At 44.0% G+C, this 13904-nt stretch overlaps 1 protein-coding gene across 7 annotated transcripts in view; it reads right to left on the reverse strand.

Moving 5' to 3' along the window:
• Positions 1 to 10155, reverse strand: part of SRGAP1 (SLIT-ROBO Rho GTPase activating protein 1) — a 253078-nt gene extending 242923 nt beyond the window's left edge. For all 7 annotated transcript variants that reach the window (XM_073620145.1, XM_073620144.1, XM_073620141.1 and 4 more), the window contains exon 1: positions 9864 to 10155. In XM_073620145.1, coding sequence (XP_073476246.1) covers positions 9864 to 9930 — 67 coding nt within the window. In that variant the 5' untranslated portion in view covers positions 9931 to 10155. The remainder of the gene's footprint in view (positions 1 to 9863) is intronic.
• Between the last annotated feature and the right edge of the window lie 3749 nt (positions 10156 to 13904).

Here is a 13904-nt window from a genome sequence, read left to right on the forward strand (position 1 = left end):
AAAATAACTAGTTCAGACACTGAGTTTAGAGGCATTTCAAGCGCCAAACGCGGTAACTCACATTTAGCCACGTTTTTCATTGTTGGCTATTTTTAAAAAACAATTTTTTTTTTTTTTTTTCTAAAACGCTTCTAAAATACAAATGTGGCAAAACGGATGTTTTAAATGTGGGTTACCATCTGTCAAGTTAAATAGTTCAGGAGAGGTTGTAAAAACGTCCCATGTACATTAAGCCTTATGCCCTGCACACACGACCAGTTTTCCCGTCGGAATAAACTCTGAAGGTTTTTCCGACGGAATTCTGCTGAAACTGTCTTGCGTACACACGATCACACCAAAGTCAGACCGTCAAGAACACGGTGACGTACAATACAAGTACGACGGGACTAGAAAAAGGAAGTTCAATAGCTTCCGTCTTGTACTTGCTTCAGAGCATGCGTCGTTTTTGGTACGTCAGAACAGCATACAGACGAGCGGTTTTCCCGATAGGAATTGATTTCGTCGGAAATATTTAGAACATGCTCTCTTTTTAGGTCAGAATTTGACGTAAAAAATCCGATGAGGCATACACACGATCGGAATATACGATGAAAAGCTCCCAGACGTTTCGCTTGTGTGTACGCGGCATTAGTGTACAAGAAAAACAGACCACTGCAATCTGGCCTCATCTGTAGCAGGTTGACGATGTGTGCTCTTCATACTGTGTGCGTTTGTGTGTAAAAAAAAAAATAAATAAATAAAAAGAAAGATGTGATGTAATGTTTGCACTCCCTTACAGATCAGGCAACCTGCTCAGAGTACATCAAAATCTTCTCGCTTACTATACATCTCTGTGTAATATGACTGATCACGTGATGAAATGACAGGGAAAATAGGAAGGTTTTCCCAAATTCACATACCTCTGATTTGCCTTTGAGCTGCACAAAATGAGTGTGTGCGTTATACACACACATACATACACATTTCCCCATGTAGTACATAAGTACAACATGGGGAAGTGCAAGTACAGAAGAATACTTTTTGATCTGCCAGAATGCAGGTAGCTATTTATCCCTGTTGTGGGCCAACAACATCTTTGTGGACTGAGTGTTGCCAACATTACCCAAGTTTTTTTTTTGTTAAACTACTAAACATTCCCACATTCAGATCTCTACAACATAAGAGATAATCATTATGCAGTCCAAGATAAAAAGAAAAAAAAAAAAAACAAGGAGGGCTCTGAGATAACACAGAGAGTGCATAGGACACATCTAAATGTCTGACAAGATCGTTTGATAAGTGCAAACAATAATAAACAAATATAACAAAACTCTTCCAATGGTATATTACAAAGACTGAAAGGAAAAATAAGAGATGTTCATACTTAGAAATCCACACTGCTGGCTACTGTATTCTGACAGCTGGCCTCCCCACGACTGTCAAAATACCCAAACACTGGCTGCAGCCACTGTTCCGCCAACAATTTTAAGCCTAGCGCCTTTGATTATAAGATTGCAGGATGTCAGATGGGAGGATGCCAACCGGGCCACCCTCAGGTCAAATTTTAGCTGAATCATCAGGAATTGGCTAAAATTTGAACCGTGTATAATCAGCTTTAAGACTAGTACATACTAGCAGGTTTTTTTTCGTTCAACCCAGCAGGGCTGAAGGGAAAAAAAAAAAAAACTGAGAGCTCAGGTCAGAGACCCTGTACTAACAATCTGATGTACCTGCTTTGCTATTGTTATCTGACAGGAGGACGGCCCCCCCGCCAGGACACTCCAGTAAGCTCTCTCAGCCATTGGCTTCAGTCTGACCGGCTGCAGTACACACGGGCCAATTGTTGGCCGCTTTCTATTGAACCGGTGGATGCTGCCCAACATTCGTCCCCCCTGTGTACTAGGCTTTAGACTTGCATACTCTGTCATTCAGACATACATAGGACAAAAAAGCTGTATCTAAAGGGTCTAATTGCTCTTAATTACAAAGTCAACTCCCTTTTACCAGATGTAAAAGTAGTTAGGAATAAAAGGCAGTCATTGTAAACACCAATCACCTGGTCTGTAACTACAATGGAAGTAAGCTTGATTTGCATTGCTACACAAAAAGCAAAAACTGGATACATTTTGCAACAAGACTAGAAGTTTAGGCCTCATGCACACTGGACGTTTTTTAATGGTTTTTTTTTTACGGCTGCTGTTTTTGGCTGTAGACGTTTTTTTCTACAGTCGTCATTAAACTCTCCATCATGTTATCCTATGTGTCCATGCACACAGGCTGTTATCAGCAGTTTTGGGCTGTGGCGTTTTTCAGCAGAAAAAAAAACCCACCAAAAATAGTGGGTTCTGAGAGACATTTTTCAGCTGTAAAAAAGCTCTAACACTGATAAATGTCGCTAAACTCTCAAAAACGTCGCTCACCAGCGTTTAAAGTTTTTGATCCGTTGAAAAAAAAAAAAAAAATTTACTAAAAAACGCTTATAAACGTTGTTGTGAGAAAATGTGAAAAAAACGTTATAAAAATGCCAGTAGCTTTGCAGTGAGTTTTTCAGCGTTATTTTAACGTCCAGTGTGCATGAGGCCTGAAGGTTAACAGGAGCCTCTTCTACTGAGGAAGGCACACCACCCACCCCCTTCTACCCCCTCCACCATTCACAAAACTCTGTTGTATCATTAATAATATTATTAATAATAATAATAATAATAAAAAAACAGTGAAAAAGTAGGGGTGTAATACTGACTGAGAAAACAGTAATACTCACCATCTCTCGTTACATCAAAACAAACAGTACCAACCAGTTTGCTGGTAATGCCGCGACTTATTAAAAAGTTAATAACTAGAAATCTTACTTTTTCAGAATTTGTCACACTTTGATGATGGCAAATTCCAAACAGTGGAAGTACAAAGCACAGTTTTACGATCAGGGTCAAAGACAAACACTGACATCAATGGTTTAACACTTAACCTAGACACCTCCTCAGACCACTTCAAACACATCTAAATGGAAATGGAACCAACACCTGTCAAAAAAAAAAAAACCACAACACACGTTTTGGCATTCTTATGTTAGCACTTATAATAAAATGTGTTAACACTATCCTTTGGATGGCATAGCATAATCCAAATATTTTGTCACAAATGCATTATCATTAAAATGTAAATATCAGATGGACTCACAACCTAAAGTCCCTGTACTTCAGCTAATTTCACACCAACCACAAACACTGAATATTAACATTTTTTTTTTTTAACCTTAAAGGGGTTGTAAAGGTTCGTGTTTTTTCACCTTAATGCATCCTATGTATTAAGGTGAAAAAACACCTGTCAGTGATTGGCCCCCAGCCCCCCCACCCCTGTTTTACTTACCTGAACCCTCAAACATGTCCCACGGGGACGCGCCGTCTCTCTGCTAGGGGGTTCCCGACTGTTGATTGGATAGATTGATAGCAGCGCAGCCATTGGCTCCCGCTGCGGTCAATCAAATCCAATGAAGTGGCCACTGGGGGCGCCGAATGCTGGACTCGGGAGCGCACCCACAAGGTAACCCCCCAGGAGAGCGCTTCTCCCAGGGGGTTATCTGATGTGGGGAGGAGCCGAGAGAGCCGCCAGGGGACCCCAGAAGAGCAGGTTCAGGGCCACTCTGTGCAAAACGAGCTGCACAGAGGAGGCAAGTATGATATGTTTGGTATTTATTTTTTTTTAATGAACCTTTAGTGTCACTTTAAAGTGGTTGTAAAGGCTCGTTTTTTTTCCCCCTATAAAAACAACAAACATGTTATACTTACCTGCTCTGTTGCAGTGGATTTGCGCAGAGCAGCCCAGATCCTCCTGTTCTCGGGTCCCTCTTCTGTGCTCCTGGCCCCTCCGAGCGACGTCGCCATATGCATTCCAACAGTGTGGCGATCTGCGCTTGTGCAGAATTTTGTGGCCACACCCCTGAGTCCAGATTCAAGCGCCACCATCCAAGTGGACAGAGTTAGTTTATAATTATGCCGAACCAAGCGAGGCCGTGCCCGAAGCGTGGCGAGCGAAATGATCCCACGAGGGGCCCTGTGGCAAAGTGGTCTTACAACAGTGTTGGAACACATATGGCGGCGTCGCGCATGCGCACTCCAGCGGGTAGCAAAATGTGACGTGACACCCCCACAGCAAACAGAGTGCTATGGGGACACCCGAGATGTGTCGCAGTTCCCTGTGCCCATTCAGACACGGAGCCCCAACCTGGTCCCACCCCCTCTCTCCCCTGATTGACTATCTGACTGACAGCAGCGGGAGCCAATGGCGCCACTGCTGTGTCTCAGCCAATCAGGAAGGAGAATCTGGAAGGCTGAGGACATCGCTGGACAGAGAGGGACCTCAGGTAAGTGTTAGGGGGGCCGAGGGGGGCTGCTGCACACAGAAGGCTTTTTATCTTATTGTATAAAATACATTGAGCATTTAGGCGCTAATTCATTTCATTGACCAGAATATTAACTTATTCTGGCTATTATTATACAGGATTTATATAGCGCCAACAGTTTACGCAGCGCTTTACAACATTAGGGAGGACAGTACAATACAATTCAATACAGGAGGAATCAGAGGGCCCTGCTCGTTAGAGCTTACAATCTAGGAGGGAGGGTCAAGTTATACAAAAGGGTAATAGCTGTGGGGGGATGAGCTAATGGAGAAAATAGTGCAGTTGTTAGATGGAGGCAGGATAGGCTTCTCTGAAGAGGAAAGTTTTCAGGGATTGCCTAAATGTGGATAAATTTGGAGACAGTCTGACAGATTGGGGTAGGGAATTCCAGTGGATGGGCGAGGCTTGGGAGAAGTCCTGAAGCAGATATGGGAGGAGGTGATGAGGGAGCTAGAGAGCAGGAGGTCCTAGGAGGAACGGAGAGGGCGATTAGGTTGGTATTTTGAGACTAGGCTAGTGATGTAGCTGGGGGCAGAGTTGTGGATGGCTTTGTAACTTATTGTTAGTATTTTGAATTTAATTCGTTTGGTGAGTGGCAGCCAATGGAGGGATTGGCAGAGAGGGGTAGCAGACACTGAGCGGTTTGTAAGTTGGATGAGTCTGGCAGCAGCATTCATGATGGACTGAAGGGGGGATAGTCTATTTAAAGGTAAGCCAATGAGGAGGGAGTTGCAGTAGTCAAGGCGAGAGATAACCAGGGAGTGAATCAGGAGCTTTGTGGTTTCATTGGTTAGAAAGGGACGTAGTTTAGAGATGTTGCGGAGGTTGAGGTGGCAAGCTTTGGAAAGTGATTGGATGTGGGGCCGAAAGGAGAGTTCAGAATCCAGGATAACACCTAGTACCCTGACATGTGGGGCTATTGAAATGAATGAATACTCAAGCTCTTAACACACCTTTACACACAATGTTTTTTCTACCAAAACGCTTCTGCTCTGGGACGCTCCGGCAGTGGAGTTTTTTTCTGCCTCTAAACGCCTGGATGGACATTAAGGTTAAAGGATAAAGTTCACCTTTTGTAACATCATATATCCATATTCAGGGTGTAACGTGTTATAGATGCACCGGCCCCCACAACCCCCTAATCCCCCCCCACATTTTGACAGCGATCTGGGAGATCTTCTAGCCATTGGCTACTGCTGCTGTCAGTCAAATCCAGTGGGCAGAGAGTGGGGGGCTGGGCCATGTCGCACTGTGTGCGTTTATGGACATGAATAGCCTGGCTCAAGAGCGAGCCCATGAGTCTGCTCCTCTAGCAAGCGGCTAGTTAGAGAGGCGGACATAGAAGAGGAGGAGCCAAGATTGATGGCGAGTAACCCCCGAAGAGGAGATTTGGGATTGCTCTGTGAAATACCACTGCACAAAAGCTGGAAAGAATAAAAATCGGTTTTATATTTTATTTGAAAAAAAATAGACTTTACAATCATTTCTATGATCTTAACCCCTTGATGCTGGCCGCACATATATGCGGCCGCTTGGCTTGAACGCCGAGTGGCCACATATATGCGGCCCTGTTAAAACAACTTACCATGCTGAGAGCGTGCTCCCAGCTTGGTAGCCGGTGGGTACCGGAAAGCTCCCGATGCATACTAGATATCAGGAGCTTTCCAATCATGTGACCGCTGTGACAGTCAATCACAGCGGTCACATGACCCAAATGCCTGCCTCCCAGCTTTTAGAACCCCTAAAGGGCTGGGAGGCGGTCAGCAGGAAGGGGTTAAATTGGTATGCTATATTTTTTTTCAATAACATTTCTTTATAACACTGGAAAGTTAATAAAACACAGATGATACAGTGGGGAAAATAATTAGATAAAATAATAAACAGAGGTAAGACGCTTCTTGTAGTTGGCGACTACCTCTGCTTGCCAACAAGGGTTGATCCACCAAGTATTGAGTCATGTTTTACTTGGGGATCAAATACTTATTTTACTCACTGAATGGCAACTCAATTTATAAAATTTGTAACTTTTTTGGACTTTTTGTTGATATTCTGTCTCTTTCATTTAAAATACACCTATGATAAAAATTACAGACCCTTCATTTCTTTGTAAGTGGGCAAGCTTACAAAACCTGCAGTGGATTAAATAATTATTTTCCCCACTGTAAGTAGAATAAAGAAAAAGTGCCATTCAGATTTCATTCTCAAGCAGTGTGTGTGGTGGAAAACGAGAATCTAAAGCTGGCCATACACAAAGATTTTTGCAGGCTGAATGGCGTGCCGCAGTTACGCTACACAGCGCAGATGGATGAATCTTCAGCTGCGGCTATTGTTACTTGACAGCCAGCTCTGCCAGCTGTCAAAATACCCAAACAGCAGCTGCATCCGATTGGATGAGCAGCTTTTCGGCCAATAATTTTCTGCCTGCCTTCTTTGATTTTTTTAAATCAACAGATGTCATGTGAGAGGCAGCAGACAGAGCCACTCACTGAGCGAACATCGTCTGGTTCATTAGGATCCAGACGAAATTTGAATAGCGTACGGCCAGCTTTAGTGAATACTAGTGGCAAAATATTTTTCTCCCCCCATTACAACAGCTTGTTTTCTGTATATAAGGGCAGTCACTGTGCTAGCTGAACACAGGGAACACCTCTCCAGCATAACAAAGTACACTTGATTCAAACTTTGACCTTGTGCTAGTAGCCAGAAGCCATGAATATATATATACACAGGTACAGTGGCTAAAAGTATGTGGATTAAGTAAATGATTAATTCCCCTTCAGCGAAATAGAAACCGCAAAGCTGGGGGTGTGAAATATCATCGGATACATGAGTCTGATTCACTGAGGCCACTCCTAGAAAAAAAAAAAAAAAAAATCCAAGCCTTTCCCATAATTATAATGTAGCTGAACACAGCAAGTTTGAAAAGTCATCCCCTTCATTTTGCATTACTGTTTTCTAAAGATAATGACTACATTTAAAAAATGCCAAATGATCTAATTGTTACTTATATTAAAAGCAATAACCGTCATTTTCATTTGCAAGTGATTTTCTTCCCCGTGTATAATCCAGGCCTAACTCACACAGAAGCAAAGAGCAGTCACAATGCTCAGGAAAAAAAAAATGCCATCAATGGAACAATATTTAATGAGTAACAAAAAAACATGCAACGCTTTTCAGAAATGAATCGCGGCGCTTTAGCCAACTTGATGAGTCATTGGACTCAATGAAGTGAAATCTAAACATATGCATGGTGTCTGCCATGGTTATTCCCATGAAATCGCATTGCACTAGTCACAGAGATGCGGAATCCAGGGCAGGCGAAGAAATAATGGCACCGATCTGCATACTCCATTCGTGTCAGCACTTGAAGGCACAACTAATCTGTGACTGTACTTCACACTGACAGCCCATTGATGACTTTTCATCTCTCCTTTGTTCCCATTTCATTTCGCTTTGAAAAGTACAAAATAACACCTGGATGAAGAGCCCTTTAACTCGCTGCTAAGTAAATCTATAAATAGGTTGATGAAACAAAAGCCAACGGGTTATTTTTACAGGAATACCTGCATGCACAGCTGCACCAGCCCTACATTACACGATGATTTACATGATTTATTCACAAAGCCTAACAAAATATTAATATACGGGATTTATACAGTGACAACAGTTTACGCAGCACGTTAAATAGAAACGAAATCATTTAAAATGAACAAAATGGAACCATGATGGTTACAGCAGCCTGGACTATGAATAAACACAATACCTGCTTAAAGTGCATCTCAATCCAATCACTAAAATCTCATAAGCTTTGACATGTTAAAGTTATTTCAAAAATTTGTTTCCAAGCCTGAAGCTTTCATTAGAAGAACACCTGGCGATCTAGTGATTGAAGCTCAGGCACTTCCTGTTATAGGGTGACAACGCTGTATCCCAGTCACTTCACTGTGCGCCTGTGTTGTCACTATGGGATTGATTTTCTTAAGCTGGAGAGTGCAAAATCTGGTGCAGCTCTGCACAGTAACCAATCAGCTTCTAACTTCAGCTTGTTCAATTAAAAGGACTGTAAACAAACATGTTGTATGTACCTGCTCTGTGTAATGGTTTTGCACAGAGCAGCCCCGCTCTTTTCCCTGCTGGCAGTCCTGGCTCCTCCTCCCAAAAGCAAGCCACGCTCCTGTGAATGGACATCGACAGAGCGTAGTTCAGCCCTGCCCCTCGCTCTCTCCTTATTGTCTCAATGGCTGAGACTGACAGCAAGTGCAAATGGCTCCCGCTGATGTGTGAGCCAATAAGAGGAGAGGGACCTGGGAGAGCCGCTGCTCTCACGCACATCGCTGGATCGAGATGGGGCTCATGTAAGTATAAGGAGCTTGGGGGAGAGCCATGCGTAGAATGCAGGAAGGTAAAAAACCTGGTCTTTAGAACCACTTTAAGCTTTGATGATTGGTTGGTTTCTATGCAGAGCTCCACCAGAATTTGCACTCTCTGGGTTATAATAAATCCACCCCTATGTGACAGGCTACCAATGGAGACTACAAGACACACATTACAGAAACTTAAGCTTGCTGTGCACTTATAGATTTTTTTTTGCTCAGCCTGCAGGCTGAATGAAAGGGAGTCTAACATATTCTTCCATCCACACTAAGGGGCGCAGATGGGGGAAAAAAAACCCCTGGGGGCTATTTTGTTCTGACAACCGTCTCCAGCAGCTGTCAGAATACCCGAACAGTGACTGCATCTGACTGGATGAAGAAGCTGTTCAGCTGACAATTTTCCACTTGACAAAAGTTGATTGTTAAATTGACTTTTTAATCAAATTGGGTGGTGCTGACGAGGACACCAACAGCTCAAATTCCAAATGGCTTGAGCCCTGAATGACAACCTACAGTTTACTGTTGTCATCATTTGGGCCTGTTCAAACCGTGTCCATTGGGCAGCGTTACCCAGAGAAACCCCAACGCATAGACAATGTCCTATTGTCTCTGTTAATGCCAGTGTGCTGAAACAATGTAGAACAGGATGCATTTAATGCAGCACATTGCGATTCTAGGCAGTACACCCCATCGCAACGTGCTGCAGTGCATACAGTCACTTTGTGACATTTCAATAAAGTTAATTAAAAAAAAAAGTGTAAATAACGTGATGCACTGTAACAATGCATTGCACCAGCCTTTCATAGCGCACGTTATACAGAACATAAAGAGCGCCTATTGGTGTGAATGGGCCTTTAGGAATCCCGCCCTGGGAAATGTCATGCAGCCATCACTAGTGTGCATGCATATAGACAGGAAGAGGCTGCAGGAGATCAACAGGATAGAGCCGCAACAAAGGATGGAGAAAAAAAAATAGTATTTTATTATTGAAATAACAATGGTAGTTGTTTGTGATAACAGACTGTCATTCATTTAGGCTTTACCATAAATGACAGCAAGCGAGCCCCACTTTTAGGGGTTCTGGCACCCACCCACCTAACCCAGCGACTTACCTTTGACTTGGCCTTCATAGTCAGCAATGATCTCTTTGTCCTTCTTGAACCTGTTGGGGGTAGACATGTTTTGTCCGCACTTTTCCAATCCACTAAGGTGATGAGCGCTGTGATTTTACAGCCTTAACTCAGCTGCAGCCAAGTTCCCCAGAAGAGATCCAAGGGGTTGGGGGGGGAGGGGGTGGTCACTGGGATGAAGTCTGCTGGAAGACAAGGCTGGAGGTCAACAAAGAGGCCATGACTGGGGTCCACAGTATAGGAATTAAGGGGGGCACCTGGAGGGACCAGCCAAGGTGGGGGGAGGGGTGGGGGGAAACAAAGCAAGGGGGGGGGGGGCAGAGCTATACCTGACAATCACTGGGGGAGATCACACATGGACTACATGAAATGTGACCTGAGGGGGGGATGGTGAAGTTCTATGCAGGATCACACAAAGTAAAATGTGGGAGCTGTCCTCAGCAGAATGTTAGTCTATGAGGGGGGAGGGTGGGGTGACATCCAGGGGCCCCCAGAGGGCAGTGCACCGCTCACTAATACAATGAGGAGCTCTCTCCCGATCACTGATGAAGAGCAGCCACTAGCATGGTCCACCCCGGCCAGTCAGGGCTGCTCACTCCTCACTCCTCTCTCCTCACTCCTCCCCGACACAAAGACACGACTAGTCCCAGGCGGGCGGGCACACAACAACCCCGGGCGGTGACTGAGCGGCCTCCACCTGCCCCCCGGACAAAGAATGTGTCCAGCACGGCTTCAGTTCTCTCAGTCCCCTCGGCTCTGTCTTTCTTCCTCACCCCTCACTGGTCGCAGTACAGCAATGTGCAGCCAGAGCCAGCGAGGAGGGAGAGGGAGGAGCCACATCCTGACATCACCGCCCACATAACCCAGGCGCAGCCCGAGCCCGACTGCCGCTAATAGACCGCACACGCCGGCCAATCAGCGCGCGAGGATGCTCGCTTAGCCCTGGCCGTGCAGCAATCAGAGGCGGGGGGCGGGCGATTGCCATGGTGACTGTGACAAGTGGAGAGGCCCCGGTGGCTGGCTGTTCGCACACGGAGGTGATATAGAGCGGTTTGTCTTCCACAGGCTGGTGGACGAATAGTGTACTGCACTGATACAGCAGCACTGCTACCGGCTTATGTGTGAGCACCGCCGCCAGTCCACATGCAGGCTTGCCTCTGCTGTATATTGTGAAGGGGGAGCTCTGATACTGGCATGCTTATTGTGGTATTACCAGCTACTGCCTTCTCCACTCATTGGGTGGGATTGTTCATGTTATATTCCTGCATGGCAGAGTCTCCTAAGGGCCACTGTGCAGACCCATCCTCTGGGCTCCCCTTGTAACTGCTTGACAAGAAGGAATACTTATTCCCTATGTATATACTAACTGACACATTCCCTATGTACTAACACAATCCCTATGTACTAACTGACACATTCCCTATGTACTAACTGACACAATCCCTATGTACTGACATTCCCCAGGGCCATCTTTAAGGCAGGGCAAAAGGGACAGCTGTCCTGGGCCCTGTCATTGTTGTGGGGCCCAAAGCAGCTGCCTCATACTTGCCAACTATCCCAGTTTAAATTCCCTTGTCCCTTGAAGTTTTAGTCCAGTGCTGTGTCCTGATATCTCAGTGTGAAGTGCTGGTACTAATGCTGCCCAGCTCTGCCCTATTGTTGTGTACAGATGACTCTCCTGCAGACCCTGTGTTTACATGGAAATAACCTGCATTCATATGTAAATAGCGGCAGCATTACTAAGTAAATAGCTGCGGACGGCGGCATTGATATGTAAATAAAGGTGGCATTGATATGTATATCATGCTCCCCTGCAGTGAGGAGAAGATGTGCCTTAACCTCTAGCAACTAATCAGTGAGCCGTAGTGTGTGCTATAACCTCTAGCAACCAGTTAGTAAGCAGTAATGATATGCTGGCAACCAGTCGCAATTGCTGCCTGATCTGATACAGTAAAGTCTAGCTGCTATTTATTGTATGTCTCAGAGCAGGTGCAGAGTGAAATTGCATGGGGGGGGGGCAAGAAAATTTTTGCCCAGGGTCCAATCAATATTAGAGACGGCCCTGACATTCCCTATGTACTAACTGACACAATCCCTATGTATGTACTAACTTACACATTCCCAATGTACTAACTGATACAATCCCTATGTATGTATTAACTGATACATTCCCTATGTATGTACTAACTGACACATCCTCAATGTACTAACTGACACATCCTCCATGTACTAACTGACACATCCTCCATGTACTGACACATCCTCCATGTACTAACTGACACATCCCCAATGTACTGACACATCCCCAATGTACTAACTGACACATTCCCTATGTACTAACTGACACAATCCCTATGTATGTGCTAACTGACACAATCCCTATGTATGTGCTAACTGACACAATCCCTATGTATGTGCTGACACATTCCCTATGTACTAACTGACACACTCCCAATGTACTAACTGACACACTCCCAATGTACTAACTGACACACTCCCAATGTACTGACACAATCCCTATGTACTAACTAACTGACACAATCCCTATGTACTAACTAACTGACACATTCCATATGTATGTACTAACTGACACATTCCCTATGTACTAACTGACACATTCCCAAGGTACTAACTCACACAATCCCTATGTATGTACTAACTGACACATTTCCTATGTACTAACTAACACAATCCCTATGTACTAACTGGCACATTCCCAATGTACTAAACACACATTCCCTATGTACTAACTGACATAATCCCTATGTATGTGCTAACTGACACATTCCCTATGTACTGACACATTCCCAATGTACTAACTGACACATCCCCAATGTACTAACTGACAAATCCCCAATGTACTAACTGACACATTCCCTATGTACGTACTAACTGACACATTCCCAATGTACTAACTGACACATTCCCAATCTACTAACACACAATCCCTATGTATGTACTAACTGACACATTCCCAATGTACTAACTGACACATTCCCTATGTACTAACTGACACAATCCCCATGAACTAAGTAACTGACACATTCCATATGTACTAACACATTCCATATGTACTAACTGACACATTCCATATGAACATACTAACTGACACATTCCCTATGTACTAACTGACACATTCCCAATGTACTAACTGACACAATTCCTATGTACTGACACAATCCCTATGTACTAACTGACATTCCCTATGTATGTACTAACTGACACATTCCCTATGTACTAACTGACACAATCCCTATGTACTAACTGACACATTCCCTATGTACTAACTGACACAATCCCTATGTACTAACTGACACAATCCCTATGTACTAACTGACACAATCCCTATGTACTAACTGACACAATCCCTATGTATGTACTAACTTACACATTCCCAATGTACTAACTGATACAATCCCTATGTATGTACTAACTTACACATTCCCAATGTACTAACTGATACAATCCCTATGTATGTATTAACTGATACATTCCCTATGTATGTACTAACTGACACATCCTCAATGTACTAACTGACACATCCTCCATGTACTAACTGACACATCCTCCATGTACTAACTGACACATCCCCAATGTACTAACTGACACATCCCCAATGTACTAACTGACACAATCCCTATGTATGTGCTAACTGACACAATCCCTATGTATGTGCTAACTGACACAATCCCTATGTATGTGCTAACTGACACATTCCCTATGTACTAACTGACACACTCCCAATGTACTAACTGACACACTCCCAATGTACTGACACAATCCCTATGTACTAACTGACACAATCCCTATGTACTAACTAACTGACACATTCCATATGTATGTACTAACTGACACATTCCCTATGTACTAACTGACACATTCCCTATGTACTAACTGACACATTCCCAAGGTACTAACTCACACAATCCCTATGTATGTACTAACTGACACATTTCCTATGTACTAACTAACACAATCCCTATGTACTAACTGGCACATTCCCAATGTACTAACACACATTCC

The sequence above is a fragment of the Aquarana catesbeiana genome, linkage group LG03 (assembly GCF_042186555.1).
Source record: "Aquarana catesbeiana isolate 2022-GZ linkage group LG03, ASM4218655v1, whole genome shotgun sequence".
Lineage (NCBI taxonomy): Eukaryota > Metazoa > Chordata > Amphibia > Anura > Ranidae > Aquarana > Aquarana catesbeiana.